The sequence below is a fragment of the Benincasa hispida genome, chromosome 4 (assembly GCF_009727055.1).
Source record: "Benincasa hispida cultivar B227 chromosome 4, ASM972705v1, whole genome shotgun sequence".
Taxonomy (NCBI): domain Eukaryota; kingdom Viridiplantae; phylum Streptophyta; class Magnoliopsida; order Cucurbitales; family Cucurbitaceae; genus Benincasa; species Benincasa hispida.
The window spans coordinates 1,464,355-1,482,582 of record NC_052352.1 but is presented as its reverse complement, the minus strand read 5'-3'; the positions used below and the strand labels follow the sequence as shown (position 1 = coordinate 1,482,582).

At 30.2% G+C, this 18,228-nt stretch overlaps 2 protein-coding genes across 5 annotated transcripts; one reads left to right on the top strand and one right to left on the bottom strand.

Moving 5' to 3' along the window:
- The first annotated feature begins 4,694 nt into the window (after positions 1 to 4,694).
- LOC120075527 (BTB/POZ domain-containing protein NPY1) lies at positions 4,695 to 10,145 on the top strand. 4 transcript variants are annotated; one of them, XM_039029009.1, is made up of 5 exons: positions 4,695 to 4,824; positions 5,497 to 5,792; positions 7,373 to 7,442; positions 7,768 to 8,946; positions 9,427 to 10,145. In XM_039029009.1, the coding sequence occupies exons 2-5, from the start codon at positions 5,731 to 5,733 to the stop codon at positions 9,955 to 9,957; spliced, it is 1,842 nt and encodes a 613-aa protein (XP_038884937.1). In that variant the 5' UTR covers positions 4,695 to 4,824; positions 5,497 to 5,730; the 3' UTR covers positions 9,958 to 10,145. The 4 variants fall into 4 exon arrangements, with proteins under 4 accessions (XP_038884937.1, XP_038884936.1, XP_038884934.1 ...); XM_039029008.1 differs by having other exon boundaries at positions 4,756 to 5,083; XM_039029006.1 differs by having other exon boundaries at positions 4,756 to 5,105.
- Positions 10,146 to 10,282: 137 nt separating this feature from the next.
- On the bottom strand, positions 10,283 to 12,911 carry LOC120075528 (eukaryotic translation initiation factor 5A-4-like). Its single transcript, XM_039029010.1, has 5 exons — positions 12,706 to 12,911; positions 11,457 to 11,579; positions 11,257 to 11,313; positions 10,673 to 10,747; positions 10,283 to 10,570 (listed from the first exon to the last, which is right to left on the bottom strand). Exons 1-5 carry the CDS (start codon positions 12,826 to 12,828, stop codon positions 10,466 to 10,468), a joined length of 483 nt encoding a protein of 160 aa, XP_038884938.1. The 5' UTR covers positions 12,829 to 12,911; the 3' UTR covers positions 10,283 to 10,465.
- Between the last annotated feature and the right edge of the window lie 5,317 nt (positions 12,912 to 18,228).

Below are 18,228 nucleotides of genomic sequence, written 5' to 3'. Positions count from 1 at the left end.
AGGAAGTGTTATAGAAATTTAATTAATCTTCGAAAAATTGATTATAAAGACTTTCAAAATTTATTTAAAATATGTAGACAATCAAAACTCGAGCTAGAGGAAATAAAGGGTATTTTAATCAAATCAATTTGTTACTATATACAAATTTAAAATACTTTTGCATGTAATTTATTTCTTATACATCCCTCGAATAATTTTTAATTTTTTTGAGAATATAATGTTTACACTATAGGCCATTTTTGGCCTATAGCAAAAGTTGAGGTTCTCAATAAAAAAAAGTTGAGGATTTTTAGTTCATGTATATTGTGTGTGGTGAAAAAGCTTCCATAACCTATTTTAATGCCTCTTGTCTCTTCTCTATTTAATTTCTTTTCATTTGCGACCTTAAAAATTATTGTCAAGGCATGCTTTGTTTTCTTACTATTTTTTACTATAATTGTTCATGTGATTTTCTCTCTTAAAATGAAATTAAAGTCTTTAATTAAATTCAAAAAAACAAAAAAAACCAAAATTTACAAATTAATTTATTTAATCTTAAAACTTTGCTTGAACTTTAAAAATATTAATTTGAAAAACCAGATAACAGAAAAAAAAATGTTAGGCTTTCTCAAACACATACTATAGGAACTCACAAACTTTATAAATTAAGGCATATTAAAAACTGAGTCATATAATTAATATATATATTTCCTCCCAATTTATTATATAATATTAAAGAAAAATTGGAAATTGATCATATTTAATTGATTGCTTTCTAAATCAGTAGACAGGATTAAAGTTAAGTTTCTTAATAACATAAAAAGTCAAAAGTACAAATGTGCAACCCACACAATTCAACCAATGATGGGAGGAATAATATATAACATATATTTTATATACCATTTTTTTTTCTTTTCTAGACCTCTTTCATTAGCCATGCTTTTCACACACCCATTTCTAAAGTTATTTATTTAGGAAAATCGTCGGAAATAATACATTACCGTTTTCGTCCTAAAAAACCACACACTTCTTAAAAACTCATTCCAATAGTTTTTTTTTTTTTTTTTTTTTACATCTCTAGTTTTGGGTCTTCTCGATACATTTATCTGAATAGATTTGTCAATTATCCAAATGGTTTGTTTTAGATAGATGTCAAGTAATTGCATTTTGATTATTAAATTGTGGAAGAGATAGTTAAGATATGAAAAATATATAAATCTCCGTATTAATTTTGGATAGATTAACACTGAAGTCTGTAAATTCTCGAGCAGATTAATACCGGTATTTTATATATTTTCCATATGAAACCTAATTTTTTTAAGAACAAATTAATCTCAAAATGCAATGATCCATTTTTTCATTTGATTGATAAATTTATTTCAAAATTTAGAAATTCATATTGTTGTGGAAATATAAATTGGCATAAAATTTTAAAAAATTACATAAGAATTTGATATAATATCAGTTAAAGATAACCGAATTTGGAGAATATTTGAAAATATATAAGATTTGGCTACATAGTATTTGAGAAAATGAGTAAAATCTCCGTGTGTAATCTACCCAAGACGTACCAAGAAGCCAAAAACATTCATTTTTCTTTTTTACTAAATCTTAGTGGTCGATGTAAGGTGAAAACTCTACAGATCCCCTTTCATAAATTATAATGGTTATATTGTTAAATTTTAATATAAATTTATTAATTGTTTAATAAATAGTATTATAACTTATTATTAATAATTTTAAAAAATATATTAACAACGATTGAAGAGAGAGAGAGGAAGTTACATTTTAATCCACTGGATTTTATGTCCATTTCGTTCTAAAATTTCACGTATTTATATTAGTCGATTCGATTTACAAGTAATTATCTTAATCATATATTTGAGTTTCCTTTAATAAATATTATCTCATGTATTTATCTTAGTTTATAAACTTTTACATATAGTTATTTTAAAGACGTATTTAAATTTCCTTTTAAAATAGGTTATTTAATTGAATAACTTAACTTTATCATACTTTCCTTCATCTCCTTAATAAAAGGATACTTTTGTAAATAAAAGATGGATCTGTTCTCACTTTTCAATCAAGTTATAGATTTTAGTATAAAGTATTTACAATATTTTATTATATTATAAAAGAGATAAGACGTATTAAATAATTCTTAATATCAATATCTAATCTTTTGATATATGGATATATCAACGTATCGACAAATATTTAAATAAAATCTTATGAGTTCTTAACAAATATACTATCAGGATCGAATGATTATCTCGTGAGTTGTAAAAAAAAAAAAAAAAAAAAAAAGGCAAATGGGAGTGCATGGCTATATTAGTTTGAGTTTGCAAGAGCGGAAAGTGTAAAAAGATGGAAATGGAAAATTCTACCGATTTTTGTGGAAACCAACATACTTTACAGTGGTTTTGGTCAAAATCTGTCGGCGGTGCTCAAACATTGTTTCTTATTTTTTAATTCAATTTCATTTTTAAAATTTAATGTTAATGATATTCATTTAGATTTCATTTTATAATCATTTAGTTTTTAAAAATTATGTCTATTTCATCTAATTTTTTTTACTGTTATTTATATTTTCTTAATTACACTTGTTGAATTCTTACCCAAATTTAAAAAACAAAACAACTTTTCAAGTTTTTTTTTTTAATTTTCAAATTTTGACTTGATTTTTTAAACCATCAATGAAAAATAGATAACAAATGAATAAATTTGGGGAGGAAGTAGTGTCAATGAGCTTAATTTTAAAAAACAAAAAACAAAAAACAAAATGTATACCAAATATGACGTTAATTATTAAATTTTGAATTTAATTTTAATTTACTTCATATATTTTAAATTGTTACAATTTTAAGTTTAAGATTTGGATTTTGTTTCAGTTTGATTTTAAGTTTCAATATTTGCACTTTTAACCTTGTTTTTTCACGGGATACTCAATTCAATTTTTAATGTTAATGTTTTGTTTAATAATTATTAATTTTTTTAAAAAATTATAATAATAAAGTTTACCATTTTTCATTACTATTAAAGCTAAATTTAAACTTTCACTTATTAATTATTTTTAACTAATCAATAAATATTAATATCGAATACTAAAAGCGAGTGTTTAGTAAAATTTGAAGTAAAAAGTGTAACTTTTAAAATTATGAACCAAATTAAAACAAAATTCAAATATTAAAGATAAAATTATAAAATTATAAAATCAAAAGATCAAATCGAAATCAAATACAAAATTCATATACTAAAAGTATAAATTTATGAATATATAGAAGCCAAAACCAAAATTTAAAACAAAAAAAAGTCTTTTATCTCATTTATTCATATAATCTTATCCCTTATTTACTTATTGGTTTTCATCAACGATTATTATTTTCTAGTAAAATGAGTATTTTCCAAAACTAATAAGATATGTAGTAATATTTGTCTCCAGTTATTTATATATACTACTACTACAAGATATGTGCATCACTGAGAAAATTATATATTAAAAATAAAAATGCTAACTTTCTATTTAATTTGGGAAAAAAATAGATTTTAAAAAATTGTACTAAAATTTGACCCTTCCTTCAAAGAAAATTTCATATTCTACTTCTACTTAGAAGCCAAATACATTTTTGCAAAGAATTTGTGGAGTAAAAATTATTTTTTACTCCCAAACTTGACGAGATTTTGATCAATGTTACAATATTTGTATTAATTTGGATTCCATTAGTTCAATGACAATTATTTTAAACACTTCAAACTTACTTATAATTAATTTGATCTGATATCAATGAACATATGTTATCATAAAATCAAAATACTAGAAACTATAATATTATTCAAACATAAAACTTTGTTTAATAAGTTCAGATACAAATTAGATTGAAAGAAAGCTGAACTAAATCTTCCATTTTTTCTTTTCTAAAAAAAGAAATTGTATCATGGCTTAAAAATTAGTTTTTTGACCAGGCATAATTAGAAATAATATAACAAAACTAATCAAAATATCAATAATATTAATCGTGAGTTCAAATGTCTCTCTTATGCTAATTTGACCATAATAAAAATATTAATTTCTGTATAAATATTGATGATTCGATTCCACGTCAATGTTAAACTAAAAAAGGTGGAAGGTTTTTCAATTAATTATAAATTTTTGGAAAAGTTAAAAAAACAACTACCACAAATTTAGATATTCTACTCTATAATTTATCTATTTATTGATTTCTGAGAAAATCCTATTCTGTTAATTGATATACTCCCTTGAGTTTCAATATTATTTTTCATTTTTAGTTGATTTTGATAAAACTAAAAAAAAAAAAGAAATTATGTAATTTATATAGTTATAAACAAATTGTAAAAAAGAATTTCCACCTGGAAAGGGAGTGGGACCCACATTAACCCAATCAACTGCACGGTACTACGGCGCTGAGCAAGGGAGTTATTTCTTTTTACCAACCCATTTAAAAAAAGAATTTAACGTTATAATTATTTCACGTGAAAATAAATCAGGTCACACGTGGAAGGCTATAATTGGATTATCAGAAATAGATCTGCTAACGAGGTTCGTAGAATAATATTTCCCTAGCTGGCCGTAAGACAGCCACGTAAGCAGATAAGTCAAGAAGTCAAAAGTTGTTAGACGGTAAAATAATCCCGAGAGGCGCGTGATAAAGAAACGCCACAAGGACAGAAGCGGCAAATAACAAAAATGAACAGGGGCAAAATCGTCCATATGGAGTTGGCGTGCTTTAACGTCATAAGCTGAGCCACGCTCTGTACTACAGTGCCCTATTCTGCCATACACACTAAAAACAGAGCTCAGTTTGAACGCGCGAAGAAATTCCCAAAGTACGAACTCGATTTTCTTTCTCTAATCTTCTCTTCTAAATTTCCTTTTAATTTCCATCCAAATTTCCAAATGCCTGATTTCTTGGCGAAGTATGGGAATGAAGAAGGAATCGGAGAGGAAAGATTGTTGTTAATTTGATGCTTACAGAGTCATTGAGATTTGCGCCTTTGAAGATCTTCAGTGAATCAGGATGAATTAAAAGCAAAGGCGGCTGTAATTTATGATGGGGTTTTCCGATTACAGAGAGAAGAAGAAGATGTCTCTTTCTCTTTCTTTATCTGTAATGCTGCTGCTGCTACTACTCGCCTACTACTACTAGTTCTTGTAATTTTTTTTTCAATTGATTGTTATTTGTTTTCTGACGATTCCATTTTGAACCCAACGACATAATTCTATCCACTTTCCCATTCCTCTTCCTCCTGACGCCATTTTTTCTGTGCAAGTTCTTAGCCAGAGGAACTTCTCTTTCTTCTAGTTTGGTGTTTTACTCATTTTCCCTAACCGGGATTTTTTTTCTTTTGTGAATAATGAAAACAATCTCTTTGTTTTGCTCTAACTGAGCGTCAGCAATGTCATCATAATGCCTCGAAGTTAATAGATGGACACGATAACCAAGACATTGGTCTAAATTGAGCATTTCTCTCGGGCTAAATGTTTATTATGTTTCTCAGGTAGTAACGTGCTATTGACGGAGGAAATCTCTGAAAATCCGCCGTTTCCGGTATAGGCTTGAGCTTTCTTTCAGTGAATTTGTTTTGGGCCAGTCATTGCTCTACTGGGTAAGTCCCATAACTCGCTACCAGTAGAAGAAGGAGCTGGATGGCGTGAACGAAGTTTTTAGAGGAAAACAGAGTTGTTTGTCTGTGTTTTTATGCAGCGTTTTGTTTTTGATATAATCATCGAAGATGAAGTTCATGAAGTTGGGATCAAAACCAGACGCCTTTCTATCTGATGGGAAAACTACTCGGTGAGTACTTACTTCAAATTCTTCGTTTCATTCTTCCACACTGCACTCAGAATCTCAAATCGTGACTGCCTTTCGCTTTCGTTCTTAAATTGTGGTAATGTCAAGCTCAAAGCCTCGAATGTTTTTCTCTCTGGTTTCATTTCTCTCCACTTGACTGTTCTTCTTCCCTTATCCCAAGTCTTTCTTATTCATTAAATGTGTGTTTTCTTGTCTGTCAGTTCTCGCAATTAAGTGATTGCTTTTCAATATTGAACTTGTGATCTCCATGAAACTATGCACAGATGACTTGACCCACTACTCATTTTTTGGTAAACTAATATATGCTTTAAGAGGAAAAATAGGTATGGGTGTTAAATAGTTGGATCAATAAGATAAAAATTTTCTGCTGGGTTTCCATTGTATTTGATTGATTCGATGCCAATATTTAATTTTGCGAGCGAAGATGGAGGTGACTGGGGTTCTTTTTCACGACATCAGGTGGTGGTCCACTCGTATGTTGTCGTCTTCTTGTTGAGTTCGTGGTCCTTGTAATCTTTTTCCTTTGAGTTATCCTTAACCCCTCTTTCTCTTTCATCTTCAAGCCTCTGCACCAATTGTCAGCCATCGATTTCATTCATTAATCCATTCCCTTTTCTTAGTCTTGGGTTCAAATATTAACAATGAACGCATAAAATTATTCATTAGGATGGCTTCTCCACAACCCGTAAATCTACGTGCGTTCTAATAACCACTAGATAGTAATTCAAAGTTTTTCACTTCTACGACCATTTGTGAAAAAGGACAGTCACGTTGTGGCGGCCACTGGAATCTGATCAGCATATCAACATTAATCATAATGAAATTGGTATTAAATTCGAAGATTAAGTGGATAAATTAATAAGACATGGCCTGACAAATTAGATTACATGAAAAATAATACCTTGTTATTATCATATGGCCTCCTGCATGTGCACTGTGCCTTGTTGATCATTCCCTTGTCAGGTGGTCATGCTAAGATGGAGCTAGACTAATGGTTTTGTCTGTTTGTTTTTGTTAGTATGTAATGATATCCGTATCCTTTTTCAATTAGATGGAAGAAGTTTGTTAGTTCACTCCATGTTTGCTTTTGAAATTTTGACAGTGTTGTTACGTCTTTTAGTATTTTGGGATAATTTAAGCGCTCAAACAGAGGGGTACCCAAATGTTCTTTTTCAGTGCCATGTCCTTTTCTTGTCATCTGACTGTCTTGGCATCAATGAAAAAGTCTTACCAATGCATGGACTCTATTCTCTTGTGCAGCGGATTCTTGTTTCTTTGTAACCATGCAATCACGATCTACGATGCAATAATAGCAATTTAACACCCATTTAATTGATTGATATGGTAGAAGAAATTAAGCATTCTGTTGTTGGAAGAATTCTCGTCCGTACAGTGATTGTTTGATTAAGTAATTGTAGCTACCCACAGTTTTGCTTGATTTATTGTTTTTATGTTGGAATAATTTTATTTGGCTGACTCCTGTGTTACTATCAATCATTCAAAATTCTATTTTGTGTCTCTGATTTGTCTTTATTGTTTGTCCCTTGACTTGCTTTATTCAGGTATGTCTCATCTGAATTGCCAACCGACGTTACCATTTTTGTGGGTGAAGTAAAGTTTCTCGCTCATAAGGTATGATGTTCTTTGTTATGTCAAAAGTTGATAATTTTCTTGTTTCTGTTATTGGACAATTACCAAGACCGATGTAACTTGAACACACAAGTCAATTTCTTGATTAATCTAGAAATTTGAAAGTTTTTGTAGGGTTCTAATGATATTTGATTTCTGCCTAGTACCTTCTCCATGCCTTCTTCTAAAAAGCAGTTAGTTAATACTTGAAACTATACGATGTCTTCGTGTACTATGAGGAGCGTTTGCAAGATTAATAATTTCTTTGCAATGCATTTTAATAGCTTAATCTTGTTACCTTAGAAGTTTGAGTTTCTTTTGTTTACAGTTTCCTCTGTTGTCCAAGAGCAATTGCTTGCAGAAACTAGTATCAAAAGCCAATGAGGAGAATTCTGAAGAAATTCATCTGATTGATTTTCCTGGTGGACCTAAGGCGTTTGAAATCTGTGCAAAGTTTTGCTATGGAATGACTGTTACTCTTAATGCCTATAATGTAGTGGCTGCTCGTTGTGCAGCTGAATTCCTTGAAATGACAGAGGACATTGAAAGAGGAAATCTTGTATTTAAGATTGAGGTGTTCCTAAACTCGAGCATCTTTCGTAGTTGGAAAGACTCCATCATTGTGCTTCAAACAGCCAAATCTCTTCTTCCTTGGTCTGAAGATTTGAAGATTGTTGCGAGATGTATTGATTCAATTGCCTCTAAAACGTCTGTGGACCCTGCAAATATCACATGGTCTTACACATATAACAGGAAACTGGCAGAGGTGGATAGAATTGTAGAAGATGGAATCAAGTACCAAAAGAAAATGGACTCTGTACCAACTGATTGGTGGGTTGAAGATGTTTGTGAGCTAGAAATTGATCTGTATAGGCGTGTTATGATTGCTGTGAAATCAAAGGGAAGAATGGATGGTTCTGTCATTGGGGAGGCACTTAAAACTTATGCTGTTAGATGGTTACCAGACACTGTAAATGCTTTGGCCTCTGATGCCCATATTAAGAGGAACAGATCACTCATCGAAACAATCATTTGCTTGTTGCCATCTGACAGAAACGTAGGTTGCTCATGCAGTTTCTTGCTCAAACTCATGAAGGTTGCCATTTTGGTTGGAGCTGATGATGCAATGAGGGAGGATTTGGTGAAGAGAGTTGGCTTGAAGCTGCATGAGGCTTCAGTAAAAGATTTATTGATTCTTGCACAATCTCCCCAAGTTACAAGATATGATGTTGAATTGGTCTATAGGATTGTGACTCAGTATTTTGTTCATCAAAAGTTCAACCGAAATACTGATGTTATCGAGAGGAGTGAGAAAGGGACTGAAAATCTTTTACTCGGGCATGGGTCCTCATTGAATGTAGCTAGACTGATGGACGAGTATCTTGCTGAAATTGCAGATGACCCAAATCTCTCACTTGCTAGTTTCATCGACTTGTCACAGTCGATTCCTGAATTTGCGAGGCCAATACATGATAGATTATATAAAGCAATTGACATTTATCTTAAGGTATGCATTGTAGAGTTTTCATGACCATTTATTTTGTGGTATTAAGTAGTTAAAATGGTTTAGTGTGGCCCTCTCAAAACTATTTTGAACTTATCTGCAGTTTCTCATCTGACCATGTTCTTTATTTAGTATCTATCGTCCCAAGTAGTTCATTTAGGACGATGACTTGCATACTTTTTTCTCATCTGATCATGTTTTTTTTTTTATTTAGTATTCACTCTAAAAAATAGTACGCATATATGGATGTTTGCTATTTTGGAAGTCAGTCCACTGCATACCATTTGAAACCGCTGCTTAATTTATTTACATTTGGTCTCAAATGCTTGCTTAGTACAGCAAATTGGACAGAAAAACAAAGAGGAGTGATGAGAGATATTGAAGAGACTGTTTAGTAATGAAAGTTCTGATGAGTGAGCTTTGTTGTAGACAATAGAGAATACTATATTTGAGCGTAATATGTCGTTCTTTAATTGTTTTCAGATTCACCCAAGTTTGACAAAAGCTGATAAGAGGAAGATCTGTGGTCTGATTGATGTCAAGAAACTTACAACAGAGACATCGATGCACGCTGCACAGAACGAACGCCTCCCACTTAGAGTTGTAGTTCAAGTTCTCTTCTTTGAACAGGTCAGAGCCTCAGTTAGCGTTGAAGCGCAAAACAACTCTCGAGACTCTTCAAGTGTAATGACAAGCAATGATGAAGATTGTCCGAAGGAGTTGGACAGCTGCAAGTCCCTCAAACACAATATGGGACACATGAAGATAAGTGAAGACATTCAGAAAACAAAAAAGTTAGCTAAGAAGAGCAGCAAGAACAGTAGAAGTGGTATGCAACTGTTGCCATCAAGGTCGAGGAGAATTTTCGATAAGTTATGGATCATGGGTAAAGGGCACGGGGAGAGTCGGAGTCCCGAAACGTCGGGGAGTTCTCAGAGTCCAACTTCAGTGGTTCCTGGAGATATGAAGTCTTCTGGTTCATATACAAGACAGCGGAGGCACTCAATATCTTAGATTATGGATAAAGCTGTAGCAGCCAAAATGTAGAAAGTGCTAGGATGTTATATTGTAATGATTTTCGAATTAATTTCTTTCCTGAGAAAAAGGGGAAAAAAAAAGACAAGAAATTTAAATGCCATCTGTAGAAACTGTTAGATCATTGTACTTGTGCTTTATATAAAAAAATCTATGTTCATTCAAAAGTGATTTTTGATTGTATTCTCTTGTTCAGTTTTACTGATGGATTCAAGTGGGCGCTCAAAACTAATGGAAATATTTTCACTTCCATGGCTTGGAGAGCTATTATAGGTTAAAAGAATGACAACGAAGGAAAGGAAAATTTGACAAGTAATAATTTAACTCCCTATATTTTCTACTACTGAAAATCTAAACCCATCTGTTCAGAAATACTAAACAACATCCAATTCATATAAAAGGAAAAAACACATCCAAAGTTCAACAAGAATAAATATTCTCAACTATAACTTAAGGAGTATATTAGTTAACTTGTGAGTTGGGCAAGTTAGTTCTTTGGACCAATATCCTTCAAGCCACAGATTTGTTCCTCTCCCATGGCTGACATGACACTCACAACAAGGTCCTTTCCTTCTGCAAATCCATCTTTAATCTGAAACCGTGGCATGAAGTGCGTGAAATGATAATACAACGAACAAGAAAACACAAAACATGTATTGTGTATTTAGGAGAATCAGTATGTGCAGAGCCTTACCTGAGCAAGTAAACTTTCATCAGTAGGAAGCCTCAAATCATCCTTTGTGCTTCCATTGTCAGTCAAGAGGCTCACCTGACAACATACCAGATTTCAGTTGGTCAATCATTGCTTGCATCAAAGAAAATCCAACACAACGTTGTAAACTACAATACTAAAGCTTCAGACTCACAGAATACAGTGGAGAAAGCTGACAGCCTATTGAAAACCAATTACCATCACAAGTCATGACCATAAGCTCAAAATTATTTACCTATAAGTCTTCGTCAATTATTTGTTCATATCCCTTCAATTCTTAGATTTATGTTTTGTTGTTAACCATTCAATTATTAAACTAAACGCAGACACCATCCAGGATGTGTCTAGAGTAAAGATCAAACTACTTCCTGTTAGATATGAACTTATCATATTCTTGTACAGGTAAATCTCTCTCAAGTATATTATTTTCAGTAAGAAATGGATCTATTCAGTATACAGTTAAAGAAATATGATGCCCAAGTTAGATTCAACACAAAATATCTGATGAAATATCATTTTTAACCTAAATGTGCCTACTCAAATGAAATAATGAGAAAGAAACTCACAAATCCGTCTTCAGATATGTCAATAAGCTGATAATCGGTACGAGTAACCTCAGGAACCTACAGAGGGAATGGTACACTTACATCACAGAGCAGCTATGCAAACCTGATTTATAAACACACGCACATACACACAAAGGAAAAGAAGGAAAACTGGTAGCAGGTCAAAAAAGATAAGAAAACAAGACAAATGGGATACTTACATCACAGTTGTGGGATGATGGAACAATATCTTCAAGTTTTTTGGCGGTGAAGATATCAATTGCCACAAAGTGACATTTAGCATGCCCATGCTTTCCAGTCTTGGATGTAGAAACCTCAACTACCTACTTTAACATGATATCATTAAAAATAAATAACATAAAGATCAAAGCTTTACACAGCTATACGAATTGGTCATTGCTTTCATAGCATATGAAGAAGACTTCTCAAACACTGCCTCTTGAATGAACAAATCAATAGAATTAGAGTCTGATCTTTTTACTGCGCTAATAATGTATGGAAAGAGGCCCCTTTAATTTAGCAATATGGAAGAGATCCATAACAAATAACAGTGATTCAAATGTAAAAATACCATATTAATGATAATAATAACAAAAGAAATAAAATGAAATAAAAAGTAATAGTAACAACAAAATAACATTTAGTAACAAATTTTTGTATGGAGGACCAAAATTTTGTTACACTAATGTCAAATAACTCGGACTCTAAAAACAATGAAAATAATCTTTTGCTTACGTTACAAATCACTAACTAATGTTAAATTGTCCATTTGCGAATTGATGAGATCCCGAACGCGATTTCAACCATGAATGAGAATTTGTATTTTTTTGAATCGCAATACTCCTTAAAATCGCATTTGGGGTCTCATTGATTCATGACGGGTGCGAAACATGTGACCGCTAATGGGCTCCAAGGAAAATTTTAACATTGGAGGGTGCTTTATCACGTAAGCAAAACGTTAGTTTTCATTATTTTTAAAATCCGGGTCATTTGACATTAATCTAACCAAATTTGGATCATTCATTATAAAAAATTCTTTAGTAACCCTTGTTGTTAGAGATTGAGAATCAAATTATGGATGTTATTTAAGAACTGTCCAATCAGCATGTTAATTGAATAAGCTTATAAAATTGTAGTCAGCAGAACTCAGAAAGCAACTAACTAATAATGCCTTGAACTGATATAGGAGAAAAAACTCAACAGAATAGTAATGAAAACATCTTCAAATTCCTAAGCAATGCAGGAAACAACTGAAAACAAACAAGCAAGAACAGTGATTAAAACCTGATTTTAACCCTAAAAAACCCAACAATAATCGAAGCCACCATTTAATCTAAGAAGTAAAACCATAGCAATCGAGGATACAGAGAAAAAAGAAACAGAAAGAAAACAGAGGAGATCAATTCCTCGGATGAAATAAAAAAGAGAGAAGACTATAATGGGTTTTACCTTGCAGGGACGGCCCTTGATGACAATGTAACCATTCTTGCGGATGGTTCCGGCCTGCTGAGGGAAGGTCTTGGAGGCTCCGGCGTCGGCCTTCGACTCAAAATGATGCTCTTCGTCCGACATTGAAGATTTTGGGTACAACCAACAAGAAGAAGATGGAGAACAATTTGCTGAAAATTATTAATTTATATTTTGAAATTAGAATGATATTAGATATGGTGGAATATATATATATATATATATAATAATATATATATAATATATAATTTAAAAATATATGATCTCTTTTTTCAAAAAAAGATTTTGTTAAAGAATAAAATCAGTCTATGAATTTGAATCCTGCTTCTATTCTATTTATTCTTTAAACGTCTAATTCCCTTTTTAATTGTGTTCCTAAAATTTAGATTACATATCTTTAAGCCTAATTGATTATAATTTTATTTTTATTTTTGACATTTTCTATGAAAAATAGTGCAGATTTTCTAATTATTTTCAAAATTTTAAAACTTTAAAAAAATTGTTTCTACTTGAAATTTTACATTTTTAAAACTCGGAAAAGATTAGATTAGTTAAAAAGAAATCTTAGATGGATTGACAATTAAATGAAATAAGAATGAATATGTAACATGTTGGTCAGTCTTTCTATCTTATCTAAGTCGTAGTCAAAATTATTAGAAAAATATATAGTATCAATATCTATATTTTTTTAACCTTAAAATATTTGCCAAGAAAAAAGGTTTTTTAATATATGTATTTATACATTGTTAGTCGGAACTATGTGCAACGTGTCTCATAACCTTGAAAATAAAATATAATGTATAAGTTGAAATAACTACAATCTAAATCAATCTCACACAATATAATGTATAAGTTGAAATAACTACAATCTAAATCAATCTCACACAAACGTTAACAAAAAAACACAAATTACGTTAAATGATAAGAAAAAATTTAAAAAGATAAAATATTTTGAGTTTAAAAAATGTGATTTTTAAAAGAAAGTGAAGTATATATTAGCTAGATATAAATTGTAATTTTTTTAAAAAATATTTTTCTTTTAAAAAGTTAAATAGATATTAACTAAAGATAAAATCTGTTTTTTTTAAAAAAAAATATTTTTCCTTTATTTGAAATATTAGTTAGAGATAAAATATGATTTTTTAAAAAAAAATATTTATTTAATGTCAAGAAGATGTTAGTTATAGATCAAATGTGATTTTTTTTTAATTTTTTTTAATGATTTGATTATCTTCCTAATTTTAAACTTTAGTTTAGTTCAAGATTTGTTTTTATATTTTGTGATAATTCTTTCTTATTTTTTTAAAAACTTTTTATGGAATAATTTGGTTATTTCCTATTTATAAACTTCAAATTAAATCAAAATATAATTTTTTTCAATTTCGTGATAATAATATCTTATTTATTTATTTATTTTGATGATTTATTTATCTTGTTAATTTCAAACTTTGATTTAAACCAAGACTTAAAAAAAACTGTTGGGACAAATTTTCCAAATTTTAATTTCAACAAAAATATAATTTTTTTTATGCAAACAACCTAAAAACTTACAATTTACAGAATTAGCACAAAAAGAATTGATAGACTTCTATTGGCATCATCAGTGATAGATTTCTATCACTTACACTTCTATCGGCCTCTATAAAAAAAAGATTAAACTTTTGCTATTTTGAGTAAATAATTTCTCTTGTTTTTCTATCTTTGAAAATCTCCTTTATCTTAATTATCAATTTTTAAATTACAACTTTTTTATATATAATTTTGCAATTAATAGGTTTAAATGTCATATTATCTCTATACTTTGAAGTTTTAAGTTTGTTCAATATTGGTCTCTGTACTTTCTTTGTATGTATTTTCATATATTCAATTTTAGTTCCCATTTTTTTAATAAATCTTAAATTTAGTTTTTAAAGTTAATTTTTTATCAAAAATGGTTAAATATGAGAATAGGTTTCAACATTTAATGAAAATTCTAATAGATAACAAAAGACTTTTTTGAATAAAAATCTATAATAAATTAGTTATAAGTACTAACGTAAGATTTATTTAAATTACATGAACTAAAATTGTACATTTAAAATATACTTGAATTAAAGTTCAAACTTTAAAGTACCAAAAGGGTATCTTTAACCTAAACGATGTTTACTTAAACTAGATATAATATATCAACACATTTAAAATTATTTATATGAATGTTAAATTATAAATTTGGTCTAAATTTTAAAATTGTAACAAATAATTTTTAGTTTAAATTTTGTGTATAATTTTAAAAAGTCTTAACAATTTGTATCTAATAGGTTGCAAATATATTCAAATTTTTACAGCCTAATTGTTTTATGGACCTAAAATTTAATTTTATGTCTAATTTAAGACCTAAAATTTTAAATTTATAATTGATACATACATAGTCTAATAAGATCTATAAATATAACATTTAATTTTTAACAATTTTTATATCTGCAAGATACCTATTGAAAACATAATTGAAATTTTAGAAATTTATTAGACACAAAAACATGTGGGGTATAAACACGAATATAAAAGTTCATCGACTAAATTTCTAACTTTATACAAATTTGTGCCCTGTGACATGAAATCCTCGATTTGCCACCAAGTATGAGAGATTGATTAATCAACCTAAAAATTTAATAAAGTCGTTATATATTGTTGATAAAAATCATTGTAGTTTTATAAACCTTTGAAAATTTGTAACTTGTTAAAGATTATTTGTTTTCTTAGTGTAGGGTAGGGGAGTTTGAGTCTCCAACCTCAAGAGAGATAGTAAATATATTAATTATTGATTTTTTTAAATAATGTTATTTTAATATATATTAACAAAAATAGGGTAGGATTGAAAAGATTGACAAAAATAGGTTTTTTAAATTGATCGTGTATCAGGTACACGATTAGCTCTAAATCGTGTACCGTGTACCCGATACAAGAGTGCCTATGATCTGGCACGCGACTGTCAATGTGACAGTCATGCAACGTTGACTGAGGTAATTGTGTACTCGATACACGATTACCTTAGGTCGTGTACCGGGTACACGACTTCCTTCTCCATTAAAACTGCCGTGCGACCCTTCTCTCTTCCTCATCCGAAAGTTTATTCCTCCGTTTTCCTCCATCTTTCTCCCTCCAAACATCGCCCGAAACCTTCCAAAATATTCGAAATTTAACCGTCCGTCTAAAACATTGTCCAAACATCGTCTGAAAACTTCGATCTTCCTCATTCTCCATTAGATCGTCCGTCTTCCTCCTTCTCCATTAAACCGTTTGTCTTCCTTTGATTTTCTTTGACTGTGGTAAATTTTTTTCCCTACATTGTTTTCCATATATAATCTTTATATATATATATATATCATTTTGTTTGGAAATGGGCTGAACTTAATGTGTAGTTTATGGATCTATGATTTATTTTTTGGATATATGTTGAACTTAGAAATTGGATTTTATTGGGCTATTTTTTTTATGATTAATTTGTTGGATGATGATGTATTTGTTGGGTTGAATATCTAGAAATATATGTATATGTTTTATAAAAATGAAGGTTGGTTTTTATATATATATATATATATATATATATATATATTATTTTGTTTGCATTTGAGCTGAATTAAATGTATGATTCATGGATATATTATTTTGTTTTTATTTAGGTTGATTTAAATGTATAGTTTATGAATCTTAGATTTGAGCGTATTTAAATGTATATATTTAGATCTTATATGTTGAACTTAGAAATTGGATTTTGTTGGATTGACATATTAACATATTTTTTGATTGAAAAAATCATAATAAATATGTCATGCGTCCTAAAAATTTAGTTATTCTTGAACTTGAAAATGATGGAGACAGTGATATTGATGTTGAAGTTGATGAATTATTTGGAAACGATAGTAGTGGGGAACATGATTTTGAGTTGGTACAGTGGGATATGTTCACCCAAATAGATTGGAAAATTACAAATTCAACATGTGAACTAGGGTATACTTTGGAGGAAAGGAGTATAGGTATAGATAATTGTAGTTTAACATAGAAAGAAATGTTGTTTAATACTAAAGAAGATTTACAGCTTGCTATAAAAAAAATATTGTGTGACAGAACACTACGGATTATTGTAGTGGAATCAAATCAAGATATTTGATATATAAGATGTAAATCATGGAGTGATGGTTGTGATTGGAGGTTACAGGCATGTCGACGTAAAACTCATGGGATGTTTGAAATCAACAAATTTCAAGGAGAATACTCATGTTTGTTTTTAGAATTGACACAAGATCAATCACAACTTGATTCAAATTTCATGAGTATCGAAATTTAAAATTTGGTTAGAGCTGATTCTGGGGTACCTATGACCCTACTCTAAGAAAATTAAAAAATAACATTGCTATAATGTTAATTATATAGATGGGTGTGGCAAGCCAAGGGAAAAGCGTTGATTGCCGTGTTTGGTGATTGAGAGAAATCATATTCAAAGCTTTCGTATTGGTTGATTGCTCTTGTTCATTATAATCTAGAAACACGAACAGATTGGTTTTTCCTTCCTTCTGATGTGCCAGGTACGATTATTTTTGGTCAAGTTTTTTGGTCGTTCGGAGAAAGGTTCAAACATTGTAGGTCATTAATCTAGATTGATGGAACTCAGCTCTACGAAAAATATTAAGGTAAAATTATTGACCGTCTTATCTATTGATGCAAACGGGCATATATTTTCCCTTGCTTTTGCTATTGTTGAAGGTGAAAATTCATCCAGTTGGTCATGGATTTTGTGAACATTGCGTGAATATGTTACTTAAAGAGATGATATTTGCTTGATTTCTGATAGACATAAAGGCATTATTGCTGCAATTAATAATAAGGAAATTGGTTGGAGTGAACCTAGAGCATACCATTGATATTGTCTTTGCTATATTGCCAGTAATTTTAATATGAAATATAAAATAAAGCAACTAAAAGATTTGGTGTTTAATGCAGGAAATCAACACCAAAGGTGCAAGTTCATTTGGTGCATGAAAGAATTGAAACAATTGAACCTTGAATGCCTTGAATATTTTTTAGATATTGACTTGGAAAAATGGACCCAATCACATGATGGTGTGTACTGCTATGGGTGGATGACAAGCAATGCAGCTGAATGCATGAATGGTGTTTTTAAAGGTGCTAGAATGTTACTAATTACTTCTTTGATTAGGCTAACATTTTATCGCACAATATTATATTTTGAATGTCAAAGACAAGAAATTAGTGAAGCACTCGATCGTGGGGACGAGTATACAGAATATGCCCTGAGAAAACTTAAGAGGTGGGAAAAACGAGCATCTGCGCATACGGTGACATCTATTGACAGAGAAAGTTAAACTTTTGAAGTACAAATTGGCATAAGTATGATTACTCCCAATAAAGGACAACATACCTAAATTTTGAGCTTGAAAGAAGGAATATGTTCTTGTAATAAGTGGCAGTCATTCAAGATTCCATGCTCTCATGAATTGCAGTTTGTAA

What these genes read in the sequence shown, in the direction of transcription:
- LOC120075527 (XM_039029009.1), top strand. Translation starts at nt 5,731, where the DNA reads ATGAAGTTCATGAAGTTGGGATCAAAACCAGACGCCTTTCTATCTGAT. An exon ending in TCTGATGGGAAAACTACTCG is followed by an intron (nt 5,793 to 7,372) that starts GTGAGTACTTAC and finishes TGCTTTATTCAG; the next exon opens with GTATGTCTCATCTGAATTGC. An exon ending in CAATTGACATTTATCTTAAG is followed by an intron (nt 8,947 to 9,426) that starts GTATGCATTGTA and finishes AATTGTTTTCAG; the next exon opens with ATTCACCCAAGTTTGACAAA.
- LOC120075528 (XM_039029010.1), bottom strand. Translation starts at nt 12,828, where the DNA reads ATGTCGGACGAAGAGCATCATTTTGAGTCGAAGGCCGACGCCGGAGCC. An exon ending in TCAAGGGCCGTCCCTGCAAG is followed by an intron (nt 11,580 to 12,705) that starts GTAAAACCCATT and finishes ATGTTAAAGTAG; the next exon opens with GTAGTTGAGGTTTCTACATC. An exon ending in CATCATCCCACAACTGTGAT is followed by an intron (nt 11,314 to 11,456) that starts GTAAGTATCCCA and finishes TTCCCTCTGTAG; the next exon opens with GTTCCTGAGGTTACTCGTAC.